A 20882-nucleotide genomic window follows, 5' to 3' on the forward strand; every position below is an offset into this window, starting at 1 on the left:
TTTTTGAACATTTTATTCATCACATGTAACATGCTGTGATCATTTATTATTCTAAATAAACATTTAGGAGATTCATGTGAGGAAATATTCATTCAATAGTTTGGAGCAAAATATAAAATATTTTTTTATGATAATTATAAAAATGTAAAGTATTAATTTCCGTTTACCCCCATATTATCTGTGCAGTCTGATTTTTGTTGAAGTGTAAAAATGAGTAAAAGACACAATAAGACATGACATCATGTTTTACTGCGGACATAAACTCTGTAAAACTAAACCTCATCAACATCAATATAAATAAACTTTGCCTTTATAAAAAGATGTGAAGGAGAAATCAGTGAAAGCAACGTCGGCGTTATGTTAGATATCTAAAATCTAAATTACATTTAATACTCTACAAACTGAGCTGGTTAATGCAGAATGATGCAAACACCTGACTGTGTCTCTGCAGTAAATTAACAGTGTTTTTACCCTACAAATGTTTGATCCTTTTCTAATATAGATAATATGCCCCGACTGTTATTGATCACATATGTGTGGATACCAGCTCACAGACAGATGAAGGAGATGAAACTGTGGACGCGTTAACAAGAACGAAACACGATCAGCATCATTAACTAACACACACACACACACACACACACACACACACACACACACACACACACACACACACACACACACACACACACAGGAGGAGAAGGAGAAGAAGAAGAAGAAGAAGAAGAAGAAGAAGAAGAAGAAGAAGAAGAAGAAGAAGAAGAAGAAGAAGAAGAAGCAGCTCCCGGTAGTTCCCCTCCCCGCCGGCGGGGGCGCTGTCAGCTGATCCCAGGCTGTCAGCTGGGTGTCATGGCGGCGCCCTGTTAGAGGTTCATATCACGGTGAAGCTGAACCTCAGAGTGAGTCGTTACTTCAGGATGAGCTGAGAGAAGAAACGCGTCACTATCAGGTGAGACATCACACCTGCAGTTTACCTGCAGACGCTGTTGCTTCCTGTCCGCTCTCACGCCACAGCACCAAACCTCACTGACGGAAGGTGTGTTTCAGTGCTGACAGGTAAACACACCTGGACAGCTCTTCTTCAGGCCTTTCTCGGAAACGTTGGCTGCTTCTAGAAGACTCGGCGTCGATATAATCCAGTAAACTGCTGTAACTTCAGCAGCGTGTTAGTTTATTCAGGACGTCACTCACCTTCACCGCGGCCGGAAACGGTTTAAATCCAGTAAAAAATGACATAGATCTGGTGTGATGTCAGTGTTTGTGTGAATTGACAGGTCTCGCTAGTAAATTCAGCCTCCTTATAATATAATATAATATAACATAATATAATATAATCCAGTTTATGTGTTTCAGCTGCAGGCACCACTGATGATCCTGCTGGTGCGTTCAGGAGCTCTGAAGACATCGTACTTATTTTATTTAACCAGATTCATTCTCATGGAAAAGGGACGACTGTTGAAGTTGAAGAGAATCTCAGTCAAATGTTTGAATGTTGCACCAAAACTCATATTTATTAAACTGTTCTGTGTTTGAGACGTTGTTGGTTTCCAGCAGACGACTCTTAAATCTCTGATGCTTGAGTGTCCTTGAACGCACCAACAGGGAGGATTTCCCTGCTGTTATTCAAGTACATTTACTGTAGTACAGTTTAATGTACTTGTACTTTACTTGAGTATTTCCATGTGATGCTACTTTCTACATTTCAGAGGGAAATATTGTACTTTCTACTCCACTACATTTATTTGACAGCTTTAGTTACTTTTCAGATGAAGATTTGACACAATGGATAATATAACAAGCTTTTAAAATACAACACATTGTTAAAGATGAAACCAGTGGTTTCCAACCTTTTTGGCTTTTGACGTCTTACAAAAAGCAGTGTGTAGTCGGGGTCACATTTCACATGTCTATGAGTTGTTAACAGCTCCACCAAATAGTGATTTTTCCCTCTAAACTTCTCACATGCTTTCATTTCAATAAATGTTCAAATGATCCAATATTTCAGCAAAAATCAAAGATTAGAGAAAAAGTCCAAAAACTGAATCTCAACATGAACTTGAACTCTGCAGGTATGAGTGTGATGTCATCAGTGATGCGGGGCGCCAGGCGGCTCGTCCACGCCGACCCGGCGCTGATCGGCAGCTTCCTGTCCCTGCCCCGAAGCCCCGCCCCCCTGCTCGCCTGTCAGCAGAGCAGGAAACTCGCCACCAAACAGGTGAGACCGACACCCGCCGGCTGTTTGTTTGTTTCGGCGGCCAATCAGAAGCCGGCTGGTTACTGTGATGTGTCCTCTGTCTGCAGGTCAAAGGTCAGAAGAAAGATCAGAAGAGCAAGGTCAAACCTAAAGTGGACAAACAGGAAGTGGAGATCAGACAGAGGATGACGGTGGAGGCTCTCGCTCACGCCATGAACAAAGACTTCGGTAAGAGACGCAGAGACGCTCAGAGACAGACAGGAAACCGTCTGACGGGCTGAATAAAGTTGATTTGAATGTTTCAGATCACGTGTTGGAGGCGCTGCTGAACACGGCGGTGGACGTGGACGCTCTGGAGCCGGACTCGCTGCTGGAGGAGCGCTGGATCAAGGAGGTGGTGACTCGGTCGGGGATGAAGTTCAGATGGGCCAAACTGAGCGCCAGCAGAGAGAGAGAGAACCGGGACGCCCAGCGCAGGTTTCTAACTGGTTCATAGCCGGAATGCCACAAATCCCAGTATGATGATGGCCAGTACATACTGGGACTAATCCCAGTATGACGATAACCAGTACATACCGGGGCTAATCCCAGTATGACGATGGCCAGTACATACCGGGGCTAATCCCAGTATGACGATGGCCAGTACATACTGGGACTAATCCCAGTATGACGATGGCCAGTACATACCGGGGCTAATCCCAGTATGATGATAACCAGTACATACCGGGGCTAATCCCAGTATGATGATGGCCAGTACATACCGGGACTAATCCCAGTATGATGATGGCCAGTACATACCGGGACTAATCCCAGTATGATGATAACCAGTACATACCGGGGCTAATCCCAGTATGATGATAACCAGTACATACCGGGACTAATCCCAGTATGACGATGGCCAGTACATACCGGGGCTAATCCCAGTATGATGATAACCAGTACATACCGGGGCTAATCCCAGTATGACGATGGCCAGTACATACCGGGGCTAATCCCAGTATGACGATGGCCAGTACATACTGGGGCTAATCCCAGTATGATGATGGCCAGTACATACTGGGACTAATAACTCAGACTCATTATAATAATAATAATGACCTCTGACCTCTGACCTCTGGTCCCGTCAGACCTCCAGCTGACCCGGTCAGCCTGGTGCCCCGCCCCCCGGTGGTCACCATCATGGGTCACGTGGACCACGGGAAGACCACGTTACTGGACAGTCTGAGGAAGAGTCAGATCGTCTCCACGGAGGCCGGCGGCATCACGCAGCACATCGGAGCCTTTCTGGGTAAAAACTTTATTAACAAACTCTAAACTTTGAAATAATCTGATTTCCTGAACAGCGTGCTGAGAACAGGCGTATATATATATATATATATATATACACTATAAACATTGACGGTTGTTGACGGTTGTTGTGTCCAGTAAAAGGTTGACCTTTGTCTTCCTTCGCTGTGATTGGCTGACGCGGTCGTAACTCCAGGTGTGTTTTCAAGCTCTTTCCTGGTCTTTCAGCTGCATCCCTTGGTCTTCATCAGCAGACAGAATGTTCCTTTAGGCGCCGCCGTTGTCTGCAACGTTTATTTCACGTGGAATGAGCAAATCAAGGTCCACTTACTTTGAAGCTTTTGACTCTGTCACATGGTCTTCATCTGCAGGAGTTTGCTCAGTTTTAACGGACTGTAGAAGTTTAAACAGCGTAACTGTTGAAACCAAGTAAGTCGACCTTGAGTTGAGATTTTTTTATCAACTTCATAAAGTCATAAACAATTAAAGGAGCAGTGTGTAACATTTAGTGACATCTAGTGGTGAAGCTGCAGATCGATATAACAACAGGAAATATATATAAACACACATCATTTGCAACGATCCCTCAAATGTGCTCAACAAACACTTGTGATGAATGCAGAATATTTAACAGTAAACTTTATTGTCCAAAATCACATCAGTGAAACAGTAAACTACACTGGAAATGTATTAATTATACATAAATATAAATAAAAATATATGTATGTGTATGTGTGTGTGTAAGTATGTGTGTTGCTAGGGAAACGAGGAAGTGCAATGTCCATGTGTAAAGTTGTTTGGATGAGCGGTGTGAGGCGTTTAGGAGCATCGGTAAATTGTAGTGTTACTGATGCATGAGAGGCGTTTAGGAGACAGGAACTGATCTGAACAGGACGGCACTAGTGTGGATATAAAGGCTCATTCTAACGTAATTAAAACACAGTGATTCTTATTTTCAGGTGATTTTACACTGATTGAAACATACTGATGAATATTATGTTCCATTTGTACCGAGTCCTTTCTGCTAGATGCTACTAAGTTCTACGCACTTGTCCTTTAAACCTCTACGTCTTCTATAGTTCAGATTTCTAAACCTTCATCAGGATTCATCAGTTAACAAGAGCAGAAAAAAAACATTAGATTTAGTTTTTCCTTTTTCTAAAATGAAAATGATTTCTGCTACGTCGACGTTGTTTGATTGTTTTCAAGCTGCAAAGTCTATTTAAATTATATTTTCCTCACAGGAAGTTCTTCAGTTTTCTGCTGGTTTACGTTGTCAATAAAGTTTTTCTTGAAGCTTTTTAACAAACATGACTGTTGGGCTTTGTCTTCCAGTCCAGCTGCCTACAGGTGAGAAGATCACCTTCCTGGACACGCCGGGTCACGCCGCCTTCTCCTCCATGAGAGCTCGCGGAGCCGACGCCACCGACATTGTCATCCTGGTGGTGGCGGCGGACGACGGCGTGATGAACCAGACGGTTGAGTCCATCCAGCACGCCAGGAGAGCCAAAGGTACGAGCTCCACCTGAGAGTCTCCGGCATCGTCCCCTCTGTGTTTCTACTGTATTGATCGTATTTACAGTGTTGCTGCCGTGTGTGTTTCAGTCCCGGTGATCGTGGCCGTCAATAAGTGTGATAAACCGCAGGCCGACCCTCAGAGAGTCAAACAGGAACTGCTCGCTCATGACATCGTCTGCGAGGAGTTCGGAGGAGACGTTCAGGCGATCCACATCTCTGCTCTCAAGGTGACAAACATGTTTACCTGAACGCTGTAAAAAACAGCTGAGACCATTAAACTCGACTGTGGCGCCGCCCGCAGGCTGAGATCTGTCGTCAACTGATGATGTCGTTGTTGTTGTCAGGGCGACAACCTGCTGGCTCTGGCCGAGGCCACGGTGGCGTTGGCGGAGGTGTTGGAGCTGAAGGCGGAGCCAAGCGGCCTGGTGGAGGGACTCATCATCGAGAGTCGCACCGACAAAGGAAAAGGGTGAGTCAGCGTTCCTCCAAAAGATCCTCCAGAACATAAACCTGGTTCTATGAGTTCTAGATAACCCCTACAGTCAGTATGTAACTCTGGTTCTATGAGTTTTAGATAACCTCTACAGTCAGTATGTAACTCTGGTTCTATGAGTTCTAGATAACCTCTACAGTCAGTATGTAACTCTGGTTCTATGAGTTCTAGATAACCTCTACAGTCAGTATGTAACTCTGGTTCTATGAGTTCTAGATAACCTCTACAGTCAGTATGTAACTCTGGTTCTATGAGTTCTAGATAACCTCTACAGTCAGAACATAAACCTGGTTCTATGAGTTCTAGATAACCTCTACAGTCAGTATGTAACTCTGGTTCTATGAGTTCTAGATAACCTCTACAGTCAGAACGTAACCCTGGTTCTATGAGTTCTAGATAACCTCTACAGTCAGTATGTAACTCTGGTTCTATGAGTTCTAGATAACCTCTACAGTCAGAACGTAACCCTGGTTCTATGAGTTCTAGATAACCTCTACAGTCAGTATGTAACTCTGGTTCTATGAGTTCTAGATAACCTCCACAGTCAGTATGTAACCCTGGTTCTATGAGTTCTAGATAACCCCTACAGTCAGTATGTAACCCTGGTTCTATGAGTTCTAGATAACCTCTACAGTCAGAACATAAACCTGGTTCTATGAGTTCTAGATAACCTCTACAGTCAGAATGTAACCCTGGTTCTATGAGTTCTAGATAACCTCTACAGTCAGTATGTAACTCTGGTTCTATGAGTTCTAGATAACCTCTACAGTCAGTATGTAACTCTGGTTCTATGAGTTCTAGATAACCTCTACAGTCAGAACGTAACTCTGGTTCTATGAGTTCTAGATAACCTCTACAGTCAGAACGTAACTCTGGTTCTATGAGTTCTAGATAACCTCTACAGTCAGTATGTAACCCTGGTTCTATGAGTTCTAGATAACCTCTACAGTCAGAACGTAACTCTGGTTCTATGAGTTCTAGATAACCTCTACAGTCAGTATGTAACCCTGGTTCTATGAGTTCTAGATAACCTCTACAGTCAGTATGTAACCCTGGTTCTATGAGTTCTAGATAACCTCTACGGTCAGTATGTAACCCTGGTTCTATGAGTTCTAGATAACCTCTACAGTCAGTATGTAACTCTGGTTCTATGAGTTCTAGATAACCTCTACAGTCAGTATGTAACCCTGGTTCTATGAGTTCTAGATAACCTCTACAGTCAGTATGTAACCCTGGTTCTATGAGTTCTAGATAACCTCTACGGTCAGTATGTAACCCTGGTTCTATGAGTTCTAGATAACCTCTACAGTCAGTATGTAACTCTGGTTCTATGAGTTCTAGATAACCTCTACAGTCAGTATGTAACTCTGGTTCTATGAGTTCTAGATAACCTCTACGGTCAGTATGTAACCCTGGTTCTATGAGTTCTAGATAACCTCTACAGTCAGAATGTAACCCTGGTTCTATGAGTTCTAGATAACCTCTACAGTCAGTATGTAACCCTGGTTCTATGAGTTCTAGATAACCTCTACAGTCAGAATGTAACCCTGGTTCTATGAGTTCTAGATAACCTCTACAGTCAGAATGTAACCCTGGTTCTATGAGTTCTAGATAACCTCTACAGTCAGTATGTAACCCTGGTTCTATGAGTTCTAGATAACCTCTACAGTCAGAATGTAACCCTGGTTCTATGAGTTCTAGATAACCTCTACAGTCAGTATGTAACCCTGGTTCTATGAGTTCTAGATAACCTCTACAGTCAGTATGTAACTCTGGTTCTGAGTTCTAGATAACCTCTACAGTCAGTATGTAACTCTGGTTCTATGAGTTCTAGATAACCTCTACAGTCAGTATGTAACCCTGGTTCTATGAGTTCTAGATAACCTCTACAGTCAGAACGTAACTCTGGTTCTATGAGTTCTAGATAACCTCTACGGTCAGTATGTAACTCTGGTTCTATGAGTTCTAGATAACCTCTACGGTCAGTATGTAACTCTGGTTCCATGAGTTCTAGATAACCTCTACGGTCAGTATGTAACCCTGGTTCTATGAGTTCTAGATAACCTCTACAGTCAGTATGTAACCCTGGTTCTATGAGTTCTAGATAACCTCTACAGTCAGTATGTAACCCTGGTTCTATGAGTTCTAGATAACCTCTACGGTCAGTATGTAACCCTGGTTCTATGAGTTCTAGATAACCTCTACAGTCAGAATGTAACCCTGGTTCTATGAGTTCTAGATAACCTCTACAGTCAGTATGTAACCCTGGTTCTATGATTTCTAGATAACCTCTACAGTCAGAATGTAACCCTGGTTCTATGAGTTCTAGATAACCTCTACAGTCAGAATGTAACCCTGGTTCTATGAGTTCTAGATAACCTCTACGGTCAGAATGTAACCCTGGTTCTATGAGTTCTAGATAACCTCTACGGTCAGTATGTAACTCTGGTTCTATGAGTTCTAGATAACCTCTACAGTCAGAATGTAACCCTGGTTCTATGAGTTCTAGATAACCTCTACAGTCAGTATGTAACTCTGGTTCTATGAGTTCTAGATAACCTCTACAGTCAGTATGTAACTCTGGTTCTATGAGTTCTAGATAACCTCTACAGTCAGTATGTAACTCTGGTTCTATGAGTTCTAGATAACCTCTACGGTCAGAATGTAACCCTGGTTCTATGAGTTCTAGATAACCTCTACGGTCAGTATGTAACTCTGGTTCTATGAGTTCTAGATAACCTCTACAGTCAGTATGTAACCCTGGTTCTATGAGTTCTAGATAATCTCTACAGTCAGTATGTAACTCTGGTTCTGAGTTCTAGATAACCTCTACAGTCAGTATGTAACCCTGGTTCTATGAGTTCTAGATAACCTCTACAGTCAGTATGTAACTCTGGTTCTATGAGTTCTAGATAACCTCTACAGTCAGTATGTAACTCTGGTTCTATGAGTTCTAGATAACCTCTACAGTCAGTATGTAACTCTGGTTCTGAGTTCTAGATAACCTCTACAGTCAGTATGTAACCCTGGTTCTATGAGTTCTAGATAACCTCTACAGTCAGTATGTAACTCTGGTTCTATGAGTTCTAGATAACCTCTACAGTCAGTATGTAACTCTGGTTCTGAGTTCTAGATAACCTCTACGGTCAGAATGTAACTCTGGTTCTATGAGTTCTAGATAACCTCTACAGTCAGTATGTAACCCTGGTTCTATGAGTTCTAGATAACCTCTACAGTCAGTATGTAACTCTGGTTCTGAGTTCTAGATAACCTCTACAGTCAGTATGTAACTCTGGTTCTATGAGTTCTAGATAACCTCTACAGTCAGTATGTAACCCTGGTTCTATGAGTTCTAGATAATCTCTACAGTCAGTATGTAACTCTGGTTCTGAGTTCTGGATAACCTCTACAGTCAGTATGTAACCCTGGTTCTACGAGTTCTAGATAACCTCTACAGTCAGTATGTAACTCTGGTTCTATGAGTTCTAGATAACCTCTACAGTCAGTATGTAACCCTGGTTCTATGAGTTCTAGATAATCTCTACAGTCAGTATGTAACTCTGGTTCTATGAGTTCTAGATAACCTCTACAGTCAGTATGTAACTCTGGTTCTATGAGTTCTAGATAACCTCTACAGTCAGTATGTAACCCTGGTTCTATGAGTTCTAGATAATCTCTACAGTCAGTATGTAACTCTGGTTCTGAGTTCTAGATAACCTCTACAGTCAGTATGTAACCCTGGTTCTATGAGTTCTAGATAACCTCTACAGTCAGTATGTAACTCTGGTTCTATGAGTTCTAGATAACCTCTACAGTCAGTATGTAACCCTGGTTCTATGAGTTCTAGATAACCTCTACAGTCAGTATGTAACTCTGGTTCTATGAGTTCTAGATAACCTCTACAGTCAGTATGTAACTCTGGTTCTATGAGTTCTAGATAACCTCTACAGTCAGAACGTAACTCTGGTTCTATGAGTTCTGGACTGATGAATACAGCACATACTGAACAGTAAAAAGTTTCATTCAGGTAACGGAGAACCCTGTTTGTTGTTCCGTCAGTCCCGTGACGACCGCCATCATCCAGCGGGGGACACTGAAGCGAGGTTGTGTTCTGGTGGCGGGGAAGAGTTGGGCTAAAGTCCGCTTCCTGTTTGATGAGAACGGGCGAGCGATGACGGAGGCGGGGCCGAGTGCTGCTGTGGAGGTGGTGGGCTGGAAGGAGCTGCCGTCTGCTGGAGAGGTCATTCTGGAGGTCGAGTCAGAGGTGAGGACACCGCCACAGCATGTTAGGGAACGCCGCAACATACCACGGCAGGTTAGGGAACGCCGCAACATGCCACGGCACGTTAGGGAACGCCGCAACATGCCACGGCACGTTAGGGAACGCCGTAACATACCACGGCATGTTAGGGAACGCCGTAACATGCCACAGCAGGTTAGGGAACGCCGTAACATGCCACAGCACGTTAGGGAACGCCGTAACATGCCACGGCACGTTAGGGAACGCCGCAACATGCCACGGCAGGTTAGGGAACGCCGCAACATACCACGGCAGATTAGGGAACGCCGTAACATACCACGGCATGTTAGGGAACGCCGTAACATACCACGGCACGTTAGGGAACGCCGCGACATACCATGGCATGTTAGGGAACGCCGCGACATACCACGGCATGTTAGGGAACGCCGTAACGTACCACGGCATGTTAGGGAACGCCGTAACGTACCACGGCATGTTAGGGAACGCCGCAACATGCCACAGCACATCACGCCACAAAACACGTTTTCCCGTGCTGCGGTCAGTAACGTGTTTGTCTCCTGCAGCAACGGGCGAGGGAGGTGGTGGAGTGGAGGAGTTATGAGGAGGAGCAGCAGAAGCTGCAGGAGGAGCAGAGCGCCATCGAGCTGAAACAGCAGCAACACCTGGAGGAGTACAGGAAGGAGAGGGAGGGGCTTTCTCACCTGAGCTGGAGGCAGAGGAAGTCGGCTCTGTACCGAGCCAACAAGACCAAGTTCGCCATGAGACCCAGCGAGAGGACGCAGAGAGACGAGCTCATGCTGCCGCTCATCATCAAAGGTACACACACACACACCTGCTGCCGCCTGATTGGCTGCTCTCACTGTGACATCGTTATCCTCCAAAGTCTTAACAGTCGCTCAGACTGCAACACGTCAGGGAGACACTTCCTGTTTTTAAATACATTTTTATGCTTTTATGAGACGACAGGAAGTGAGCAGGTTTAAACGTCTCACCTGCGTTACCATGGAAACATGATACTCGACTCTCCTGATTCGCCTTCATGAAACTTTCATCTGGAGCGACGAGATCAGAATCACAGTATAAACATGATGCCAGCCATCACATCCACTCTTCACACTGACTGACCTTTGACCCCCAGGTGACGTTGACGGGTCGGTGGAGGCCATCTTGAAAGTCCTGGACAGTTACGACGCTCAGCAGCAGTGTCAGCTGGAGCTCGTTCACTTCGGCATCGGCGATGTTTCAGAGAACGACGTCAGTTTGGCCGAAACATTCGCAGGTACGAAACCTGAACGTCGTTCAGCAGGACGCAGCTGACGTTCGCTGTGACATCACGCTGATGTAATAACCTCACCGCTGAACAAGAAGTAATGATGTCAGAACTTTCTTCTTCTCCTTCAGGTTCGATCTACGGCTTCAACGTGGGGGCGAACAGGTCGATCCAGCAGCTGGCGGCGAGGAGAGGCGTCCCGCTGCGTCTGCACAGCATCATCTATAAACTGATCGACGAGCTGAAGGACGAGCTGAGCAGCAAACTGCCGCCGGTCGTCACGGAGAACGCCATCGGTGAGTAACGCGTCGTAACCCCCCCCGTCTGACAGGGAGAGGTGCGTCTCAGCTGTTCACCTGCTCGCTCTGCTCCACAGGTGAGGCGACGGTTCTCGCCGTGTTTGACGTCTCTGTGGGGAAGAAGAAGGTCGCCGTCGCCGGGTGTCGCGTTCAGAAAGGTCAGCTGGACCGACGGCACAAGTTCAGGCTGATCCGAGGCCGAGACGCCATCTGGGAGGGTGAGTTGTTGTAACGTTCCTCTGACGTTCTCTGCAGGTTGTGATGTTGTAACGTTCCTCTGACGTTCTCTGCAGGTTGTGATGTTGTTGTAACGTTCCTCTGACGTTCCCTGCAGGTTGTGGTGTTGTTGTAACGTTCCTCTGACGTTCTCCGCAGGTTGTGATGTTGTAACGTTCCTCTGACGTTCCCTGCAGGTTGTGATGTTGTAACGTTCCTCTGACGTTCTCCGCAGGTTGTGATGTTGTTGTAACGTTCCTCTGACGTTCCCTGCAGGATGTGTTGTTGTAACGTTCCTCTAACGTTCTCCGCAGGTTGTGATGTTGTTGTAACGTTCCTCTAACGTTCTCCGCAGGTTGTGGTGTTGTTGTAACGTTCCTCTGACGTTCTCCGCAGGTTGTGATGTTGTAACGTTCCTCTGACGTTCCCTGCAGGTTGTGATGTTGTTGTAACGTTCCTCTGACGTTCTCCCAGGTTGTGATGTTGTTGTAACGTTCCTCTAACGTTCTCCGCAGGTTGTGATGTTGTTGTAACGTTCCTCTAACGTTCTCCGCAGGTTGTGATGTTGTTGTAACGTTCCTCTGACGTTCTCCGCAGGTTGTGATGTTGTTGTAACGTTCCTCTATCGTTCTCCGCAGGTTGTGATGTTGTTGTAACGTTCCTCTGACGTTCTCCGCAGGTTGTGATGTTGTTGTAACGTTCCTCTGACGTTCTCTGCAGGTTGTGATGTTGTTGTAACGTTCCTCTGACGTTCTCCGCAGGTTGTGATGTTGTTGTAACGTTCCTCTGACGTTCTCTGCAGGTTCTCTGGAGGCGTTGAAGCACCACAAAGACGACGTGCAGACGGTGAGGACGGGGATGGAGTGCGGTCTGTCAGCTGACTCTGATGTGGAGTTCAGAGCCGGTGACATCGTCGTCTGCTTCGAGGAGGTCGAGGCGCCGCAGGTCACTTCCTGGGACCCCGGCTTCTGATGACAACACTGACCTCCCATGATCCTCTGCTGCTCAGGGGTTCGACTCCCCGTCTGGACGTCGTGTTCACGACGCTCAGACTGAACGAAGACGAATGATGTAAATCTGAACTTTGAACTGAAAGTCTGACGTTCACGTTTCACCAAAATCTGCAACAGCAGATCTCTTCTTCATGTTTCATAAATCAGAACAAACCAAACTGACTCGTCTGTGTGACCTTAACGCTGTAAAACAGGAAGTCAACATCAGTCTCAGTCTGTAACCACACTCAACTGTGACATCACCGTGTACCGGGTGCACTGTGACATCACTGACGTCACCGTGTACCGGGTGGACTGTGAGGTCACCGCGTACCGGGTGCACTGTGAGGTCACCGTGTACCGGGTGCACTGTGACGTCAGTGACATCACCGTGTACCGGGTGGACTGTGAGGTCACCGCATACCGGGTGGACTGTGAGGTCACCGCGTACCGGGTGCACTGTGAGGTCACCGCGTACCGAGTGCACTGTGATGTCAGTGACATCACCGTGTACCGGGTGCACTGTGACGTCAGTGACATCACCGTGTACCGGGTGCACTGTGACGTCAGTGACATCACCGTGTACCTGGTGCACTGTGAGGTCACCGTGTACCGGGTGCACTGTGACGTCACCGTGTACCGGGTGCACTGTGAGGTCACCGTGTACCGGGTGCACTGTGAGGTCACCGTGTACCTGGTGCACTGTGACATCACCGTGTACCGGGTGCACTGTGACATCACCGTGTACCGGGTGCACTGTGAGGTCAGTGCAGCAGGTTAAATCTAATAAGTAACAAACACACCATCAGTTCAAACTGTATCAAAGATTCTGAGAAATGATTCTGTTGTTTCAGAGTTTTAATAAAAAGTTTAAACTTTGTCAGCTGACGTTACAACTGTTTAAAACAAGATGGCTGCTTCTGATTGGACAGATCCACAAGCACCTGACTACATGTCGTATAGAGTTCGGTTACAGTCCACTTACTCAAAGCTGCTGCTTGAAAACACAAAAACATAAAACACGACTGCACAGATTTAAACTGCAGAACAAAAAAACAACAACATGTTTGGAAATCTTCTCATGGAGGAACAAAATGAAACGTCCTCCTTGACCTTCGACCTCTTCACTTCCTCTTGCTCTTGCCGGGTTTGGCGAGCAGCGCCGGGTCGATCTGCTCCGCCGTCAGTCCTCTGACGGAGAAGAGTCGGGCGGCGCGCTCCGCCAGCGTTCCCCCGCACTTCAACCCTCGTGACATCAGTTCCTCCTTCAGGACGTCCAGACCCAGAGACTCCAGCTGCTGCGGCGAGGACAGCGAGGACAGATCCATGGCAGAGACACGCCGAGGCTGCTGGGAAACACCACACACACACACACACACGTTTACGTCTGCAGCGTTTACACACATCTGTCAGATCTCAGCAAAGAGACGTTAAATTATTTGTAAAGACGTGTAGAAGAAGAAGTTTTTCTCCTGTGAGCCTGACGGCGCTTCACTCATCATCAAACACATCCAGGAAGCAGGTCGATGATGATGAAACACATCTGTCCTGATGTTCTTTATACTAATGAACGAGTTTGTCTCCAGTAAATCAGCTGATGACTGTTTGATGCTTTTATTTCACAACCAAACGACACAAAACTATCAGAAAATAAAGTTTTATTTCTCTCGTTCATGACTTTGTTCTCACTACCGCTGCTCCCTCTCTCCATTCACCCTCTAACTCGCTCGACCACCTCCTGCTCTCTCTCTCCATTCACCCTCTAACTCGCTCGACCACCTCCTGCTCTCTCTCTCCATTCACCCTCTAACTCGCTCGACCACCTCCTGCTCTCTCTCTCCATTCATCCTCTAACTCGCTCGACCACCTCCTGCTCTCTCTCTCTCTCCATTCACCCTCTAACTCGCTCGACCACCTCCTGCTCTCTCTCTCTCTCTCCATTCATCCTCTAACTCGCTCGACCACCTCCTGCTCTCTCTCTCTCTCCATTCACCCTCTAACTCGCTCGACCACCGCCTGCTCTCTCTCTCTCCATTCACCCTCTAACTCGCTCGACCACCTCCTGCTCTCTCTCCCTCTCCATTCACCCTCTAGCTCGCTCGACCACTGCCTGCTCTCTCTCTCTCCATTCACCCTCTAACTCGCTCGACCACCTCCTGCTCTCTCTCTCTCCATTCACCCTCTAGCTCGCTCGACCACCGCCTGCTCTCTCTCTCTGTAGTTGAATCTGATTTGTAGTTTCTTGAAACATGAAGGTCACTGATGATGAAAACTAACATTTTTATCAGCTGACTTTGCTACGAGCTGATTGGCTGTTCAACCAGGTGACATGCTGAAACTGCTGCAGAAGCTACGGCAGCAGAAAGAGGACAAACTACTGACCTGCTGGGAGCAGCTGGACTCCTCAGACCGTCTGCTGGTCTCTGGAGGTTTCTGGTCCTCTGAGGGTCTGCTGGTCTCTGGAGGTTTCTGGTCCTCTGAGGGTCTGCTGGTCTCTGGAGGTTTCTGGTCCTCTGAGGGTCTGACGGTCTGAGAGGAGGACGTGCTCTGGTCGGGCTCTGCCTCCTCCGTCTGTGTCGTCACAGCAACAGCAGCGCCACAGCTGGAGGAGGAAGACGGAGACTCATCATCTTCCTCCAGCTGAGTCATCACGGCAACAGCAGCAGCGGCGGCTCCACAGCCGGAGGAGGACGCGGACGGACGCTCGTCGTCCTCGTCTTCTTCGTCCTCTGAGCTCAGCAGCTCGCCCACGCCTGTCCTGTAACCATGACGACAGATTTAACACATCATCAGCACGTTAAAGCTCCGTCTTGTTTCAGTGTTTTTTGTCTGAGACTCACCAGAAACACGCTGCGGCCGCCGCCGTCGTCTTCTTCTTCTTCTTCTTCCTCTCCGGCTGCTCGCTGTCGTCTGAGTTTGGTCTCTTTGCTGCGGAGACGTCGTCCGCCTTCACCTGCGAGCTGGAGGACACCTGCAGACCTGAGACACCACATTCCTTCATCTCGTCTCCTGATCAGAAAACATCTGACGGAGCTTCGGGACAGACTGGTGGTTTCCACGGTAACCGCCCTGACCCCCCCCCCCCCCCCCTCCTCACCTTTGAGCACAGAGTCCTCCAGACGCTCCGACAGGTCGTGACACTGCTGCTGGTACTCGGCGTCGGTGAACTGGTGTTTGGGTTCGGCCAGTTTCCTCTGCAGACGCTCCAGACGACGCTGCTCCTTCTCCGCCTCGCGCTCCGCCTGCTTCTTCAGCCACTCCGCCATCCTGAACACCACAGAAGAAGAAGAGCTGCAACTAACAATTATTTTCATTATCGATTATTTTCTCCATTAATCGATTCGTTGTTTCTCGTGTTCAGGAGGTTCATCTGATGCGACGGCGGTTGCGGCGGCGGTTCTTACTCTTTCTCGTGGTTGACGTCTCGGAGGCGGCGGCCGCTCAGATCTCTGCAGGCTTCACGGTTCGTCGTCTTCTCGATCTGAGCACCCAGAGCTCGCAGCATGGAGCCGAACCCTGAAACACACACACACACACACACACACCATTAAAAAAAACACCACAGAAGAAGAGGCAGCGGTTGACTGCGCTTCGGTCCCGTCTACTTCCTGAACAGACCTCCTTTCCCTCCGCGGAGGCGCGGCTCCAGGCGATAGACGGCTCCCTGCTGCAGAACATCCTGCAGCTCCGTCAGTCGACCGTTTCTGCTGACGTAGAAATCCTCCGAGGAAACGCCCTGAAGTCACATGACACAAACACACCGTGACATCACACAGCTGCAACATGGATCATTATTATTATTATTATTATTATTATTATTATTAACATGTCAAACTGAGAGCAGCTGTTTGTTTTTTATTAAACTTGCTGCGTGTTTCTGATGTTTGTAATTATGAGAATAAATTAATATATTATTGAAAGAACAGCTGACAATAAAACAAGAAGCTTCATTCTGTTTGTTTTATATTTAATATAAAACAACAAACAGCATCGAGATGAAAGTAAATCAGTCTGATAAACTAGTTGATGATATATAATGTGTCTGTTTGTCTCTGAAGACAAATATATTGATCTCAGATATTAATATCTGTCTGATCATTTGAATTAAAGACAGATTCACAAAAACAACAACAGTGTTGAATGAAGATCATTCAGACTGTAAACAAACATCCCAGAAGAGTTTCATCAATAAATACAATTATTATAATCAATAATCAATAATGAAGCTTCAGATAACTTTGATTAAATGTCATTTAAATATTCACAGATATTCTGATCAGTCTTATTTTATCTTCTGTTTAATTATATTTAAATGTCTTTTATATGTTTCTTTTACATTTTGTCTTGTTGCCTTTTATGTTTATAAAAAGCACTTTGTGTTCATTGTTGTTTAAACTTAATGTAAATAAACATTTAATATCGATCATATCTCAATCTGAGTACTTTTACTGCAATACTTTAACTACATCAAGCTCATAATACTTATGTACTTTTACTGCAGAAAGGTATCTGAGTACTTCTGACAGGATAAAAACTGTAAACACAGAAAGGACAGAAACAGCCGGCAGGTAAACAGACATGAACAGAAACTGTTTGTTAGCCACAGTTAGCTCCTGAGCTAACAGCGACTCTACCCGGAACAATAAAAACATTCAGCCCGCCTCAGAGTGACGTCAGCGCTCACCTGCAGCTGCGTGTACCTGAGCAGAACGTCTCTGACCGCGGAACCGTCCGCAAAAACCAACTTAGAAAACCTGAAACTCGGAGCGCAAACAAACACCTCCATGTTGTCTTCTTCAGGAACACCTGCAAACTGCGCACGCGCCAGCTCTTCTTCTTCTTCTTCTTCTTCTTCTTCTTCTTCCGCATTCATCCCTGGGAGCTGACGTCACAAGGGCGCCACCTGCCGGCTGAACGGAAAAAACACTTAAAACTGATCTGGAGAGTAACAGGAATAAAAACGGGGATTTGTTTTGTTGGTTTTCCTGCCAGCAGGTGGCGGTAAAGCGCCTATAAACCGCCATTAAAACTCAGAGAAGAAGAAGAAGAAGAAGAAGTTGTGGAGGATCAACATGGCGGCCTTGTGTAAGGTGGTGTCCGGGCTCCGGTGTGGAGGAGTCCGGTTCCCCTCCCGGTTCCTCAGAAGTTCCTTCAGCTCAGACTCCTCTGGGGCCTCCGGGGCCTCCGACAGCGACCAGCCCGCCGCGGACAGACCCAGATCCGGCTTTGCTGCCGCCTTCGACCTGCAGTCGGAGCTCCGGCGGGAGGCGGAGGTCGGGGAGACCGGGGGCTCCTCCGCCGGGCAGGAGGACAGCTTCGCCTCGCTGCTGCGCCGGTCCCCGCTGATCCAGATGGGTCCGGCTAAAGACAAGGTGGTGGTCGGGAGGATATTCCACGTGGTCGGGGACGATCTGTACATCGATTTCGGGGGGAAGTTCCACTGCGTGTGCCGGCGGCCGGCGGACCGGGACCGGGACCGGCTGCAGCGGGGCAGCAAGGTCCGGCTGCGGCTGCAGGACCTGGAGCTCACCGCCCGCTTCCTGGGAGCCGCGACCGACACCACACTGCTGGAGGCCCGGGCAGACCTGCTGGGCCCGCTGGACGGACGGGAGCCGCAGAACCGGGACTGAACCGGACTGTGTTGTTCTGGCTCAGAGCAGCTGAGTGTTTCTCTGATGACTGACGGGACTTTTACTGTTTGAATGTGGACTCTGATCTGTCAGCTGACTGTGAACTTAAACATATTAAAATAATAAATAAACAGTTTGTTGTGTTTTTCCTCCTCGTGGTGACAAAGATTCATTAAACTCAGCAGGTTTGTATGAAGGAAAATAAACAAATACATCAAATGTTTGTGTTGAGCCGCAACGATTAATCAATTACTTGTCAACTGTTAAGTTTTTCTGTGTCTGGTAGGACAGAACAGGACACTGGAAGACGTCGCCTGTTGTGACATTTTTCATTGTTTTCTGATATTTTACAGATGAGAAATGATCAGCAGATGAATCAATAATGAGAATAATTAGTGGAGATCTCGTTAGAACAAACTGACGACACACGAGCAGCTTGAAGTCATTTTATGGACCAAACAACTCATCCATTAATGGAGAAATAATCATCATAACATGAAATATTTGTTCAGTTTCTGGTTAAAAGATATTCTTCATGTTTTCTGAGATGTTTCTGCTTCAGCAGGTGTGAGTCACATGACACAGGTGAGTTTAAATCAAACACAGAGTCAGCTGATCGGTTTCCTTTCGGTCCTTTAATAAGTGGAAACAGGTGTTCAGCCGGGGGTCGTCAATAAATACATCGTTAAATAATCCCCCCCCCCCATGCAGAGGTCATATAGTTAGAGTTGTAGCACAGCAGCAGGCTTCCGTACTGTAGTACTGATGTAGTAGTGTGTATGAGTATTACTGTAGTACTGATGTAATATATAGTAGCATGTGTATGTAGTACTGTGTGTATGAGTAGTACTGTAGTACTGATGTAGTAGAGTGTATGAGTATTACTGTAGTACTGATGTAGTAGTGTGTATGAGTAGTACTGTAGTACAGCTGTAATATATAGTAGCATGTGTATGTAGTACTGTGTGTATGAGTAGTACTGTAGTACAGCTGTAATATATAGTAGCATGTATATGTAGTACTGTGTGTACATCTCCTCCTGAGTGTCTCTTTATTATAACTCCTGTTAACAGCAACATGTTGATTCATTTTTCACTCAGTTGACTTTCAGTCTGACGAGTCAAACGTCTGAAATGATTCATGTTTATATTTAAAGCTGTTGGAGGTTCAGCAGAGAGCAGTTATCATTACCCCCCCCCCCCACCCCCACCCCCGTTTTATTTATTTATTTAAATACGTCAGGTTGAAACAAACCAGAATGATTCTTTCAAGAACTGAATCAAAAAAACTAAATATTATACTAAAGAATCATTTAGATGTGTGAAGTTATAATTCTCTCTTTTCCTATTAGTTGTAGTTTTGTTCTGACAGGAGAGATTCCACACTGATAGTACTGCAGTAGTACAGTTATTACAGTAGTAGTACTGCAGTAGTATAGTAGTAGTACTGTGTAGTACAGGTGCAGTTATTACAGTAGTAGTACTGCAGTAGTATAGTAGTAGTACTGTGTAGTACAGGTGCAGCAGGTGAAGCTCTCTGGTTGGTTGTTGTTTCTTCCTGTTGGAGGAACTTTGAGTTCCTGAATCCTCCGACAGCTTCATCCACACATGGTCATATAGAGCCACTGAGAACACACACACACACACACACATATACACACACACATATACACACACACAAACACACACACACACACACACACATATACACACACACACACACATATACACACACACAAACACACACACACACACACACACACACACACACACACATCATTTAACAGTTATCAGGCTGTAAATATAAATTAAACTTATTATTTCAACTTTTAACTGAAGTTCTTTGATAAATTTATGATGTTTTATAAAGTCAGAGGTTGTTAACAGAACCGTGTTCCTGCACATGCTCAGTAGCATCTGCCGTACACAGAACTACTCTCTGGAGACTGAAAACATGATGCTGTTATTAGTCTTTGGAACGTTTCTAAACAAACTAACATGATGAAGGATCATGTGACCCAGAGCAGCGTGAGACTCACTGACGGGTTTTTAATCAGATATATCAGCTTTGATAGAAACATGATACTGGTTAGTAGATCAGTTCATTGTTGGTTTGGATCCAAACATGAAGACAAATACAGAAAATCAGCAGATTGATCCTTTAAGTGTTTGTGTGTGCAGGTGTTTGGTACCTCGCTGATGTTCATCTCTACGGTTCCCGTCCCGTCTCGATCCAGCTGCTGAAACGACTCTGAGCAACACAAACACAACAGAAACGTTAATACAATGTAGAAGCAACTTCTAAACACTTCATTCATACCAACATGTCGCATTTATTTTCTTACTAATGTTCTTTTATTGTGTTATTGTTTTATTATTATTATTGTTAGTTTTATTAATCTTATTCTACGAGTATTTAATTGTCTGATTTTAACCATGTAAAAGTCTTATTTTGAAAGGCTAATTGTGGACTTCCTGTTGGATTTAGGTCAGGGGTGTCAGTGTATGATTTATAGATCTTGATGAGACGAATAATTGAGTTTTGGTTTGATCTCTCTACGACATTCCTACGGGCCGTGGCGGCCGTTTTAGCTACATAGGTGGCGCTAGAGAGCACATTTTGGCACTTTAGGGGTTAATTTTTATATTTTATCAAATTTTTCACCAGACCTGATGTGCGTGCCAAATTTGGTGAGTTTTTGAGCATGTTTAGGGGGTCAAAT

General features: G+C 45.9%; 4 protein-coding genes across 11 annotated transcripts in view; 2 read left to right on the forward strand and 2 right to left on the reverse strand.

Annotated features, from left to right (window-relative positions):
• The first annotated feature begins 779 nt into the window (after positions 1-779).
• On the forward strand, positions 780-12709 carry mtif2 (mitochondrial translational initiation factor 2). Its single transcript, XM_067585815.1, has 14 exons — positions 780-949; positions 2070-2215; positions 2302-2422; positions 2500-2671; positions 3322-3482; positions 4817-4993; positions 5087-5226; positions 5344-5468; positions 9552-9756; positions 10317-10569; positions 10892-11032; positions 11155-11319; positions 11400-11540; positions 12341-12709. Exons 2-14 carry the CDS (start codon positions 2072-2074, stop codon positions 12508-12510), a joined length of 2115 nt encoding a protein of 704 aa, XP_067441916.1. The 5' UTR covers positions 780-949; positions 2070-2071; the 3' UTR covers positions 12511-12709.
• A 661-nt stretch (positions 12710-13370) lies between these two features.
• Positions 13371-17418, reverse strand: sde2 (SDE2 telomere maintenance homolog (S. pombe)). Of its 4 annotated transcripts, none has more exons than XM_067585819.1 (8): positions 17215-17418; positions 16149-16266; positions 15935-16046; positions 15628-15797; positions 15371-15509; positions 15057-15288; positions 14913-14984; positions 13371-13876 (listed from the first exon to the last, which is right to left on the reverse strand). In XM_067585819.1, exons 1-8 carry the CDS (start codon positions 17401-17403, stop codon positions 13655-13657), a joined length of 1254 nt encoding a protein of 417 aa, XP_067441920.1. In that variant the 5' UTR covers positions 17404-17418; the 3' UTR covers positions 13371-13654. The 4 variants fall into 4 exon arrangements, with proteins under 4 accessions (XP_067441920.1, XP_067441919.1, XP_067441918.1 ...); XM_067585818.1 differs by having other exon boundaries at positions 13371-13879; XM_067585817.1 differs by having other exon boundaries at positions 14913-15288.
• A 160-nt stretch (positions 17419-17578) lies between these two features.
• Positions 17579-18293, forward strand: mrps28 (mitochondrial ribosomal protein S28). Its single transcript, XM_067585821.1, has one exon. It carries the CDS (start codon positions 17603-17605, stop codon positions 18158-18160), a length of 558 nt encoding a protein of 185 aa, XP_067441922.1. The 5' UTR covers positions 17579-17602; the 3' UTR covers positions 18161-18293.
• A 483-nt stretch (positions 18294-18776) lies between these two features.
• Positions 18777-20882, reverse strand: part of capn1b (calpain 1, (mu/I) large subunit b) — a 22636-nt gene continuing 20530 nt past the window's right edge. For 4 of the 5 annotated variants that reach the window (XM_067585822.1, XM_067585824.1, XM_067585823.1 and 1 more), the window contains 2 exons: positions 20352-20410; positions 18777-19784 (listed from right to left, as the gene is read on the reverse strand). In XM_067585822.1, coding sequence (XP_067441923.1) covers positions 19758-19784; positions 20352-20410 — 86 coding nt within the window. In that variant the 3' untranslated portion in view covers positions 18777-19757. The remainder of the gene's footprint in view (positions 19785-20351; positions 20411-20882) is intronic. The other variant, XR_010927974.1, reaches the window with a different exon arrangement.

Source organism: Thunnus thynnus, chromosome 3, assembly GCF_963924715.1.
Source record: "Thunnus thynnus chromosome 3, fThuThy2.1, whole genome shotgun sequence".
Lineage (NCBI taxonomy): Eukaryota > Metazoa > Chordata > Actinopteri > Scombriformes > Scombridae > Thunnus > Thunnus thynnus.

Excerpts from the sequence above, each read along its gene's own strand:
- mtif2 (XM_067585815.1), top strand. The coding sequence starts at position 2,072 with ATGAGTGTGATGTCATCAGTGATGCGGGGCGCCAGGCGGCTCGTCCAC. Across the intron at positions 4,994-5,086 it reads GCACGCCAGGAGAGCCAAAG|TCCCGGTGATCGTGGCCGTC; the intron begins GTACGAGCTCCA and ends TGTGTGTTTCAG. Across the intron at positions 11,320-11,399 it reads CGTCACGGAGAACGCCATCG|GTGAGGCGACGGTTCTCGCC; the intron begins GTGAGTAACGCG and ends TCTGCTCCACAG.
- sde2 (XM_067585816.1), bottom strand. The coding sequence starts at position 17,403 with ATGAATGCGGAAGAAGAAGAAGAAGAAGAAGAAGAAGAAGAAGAGCTG. Across the intron at positions 16,047-16,148 it reads CCTCCGCGGAGGGAAAGGAG|GGTTCGGCTCCATGCTGCGA; the intron begins GTCTGTTCAGGA and ends TGTGTGTTTCAG. Across the intron at positions 15,510-15,627 it reads GGAGGACTCTGTGCTCAAAG|GTCTGCAGGTGTCCTCCAGC; the intron begins GTGAGGAGGGGG and ends GTGGTGTCTCAG.
- mrps28 (XM_067585821.1), top strand. The coding sequence starts at position 17,603 with ATGGCGGCCTTGTGTAAGGTGGTGTCCGGGCTCCGGTGTGGAGGAGTC.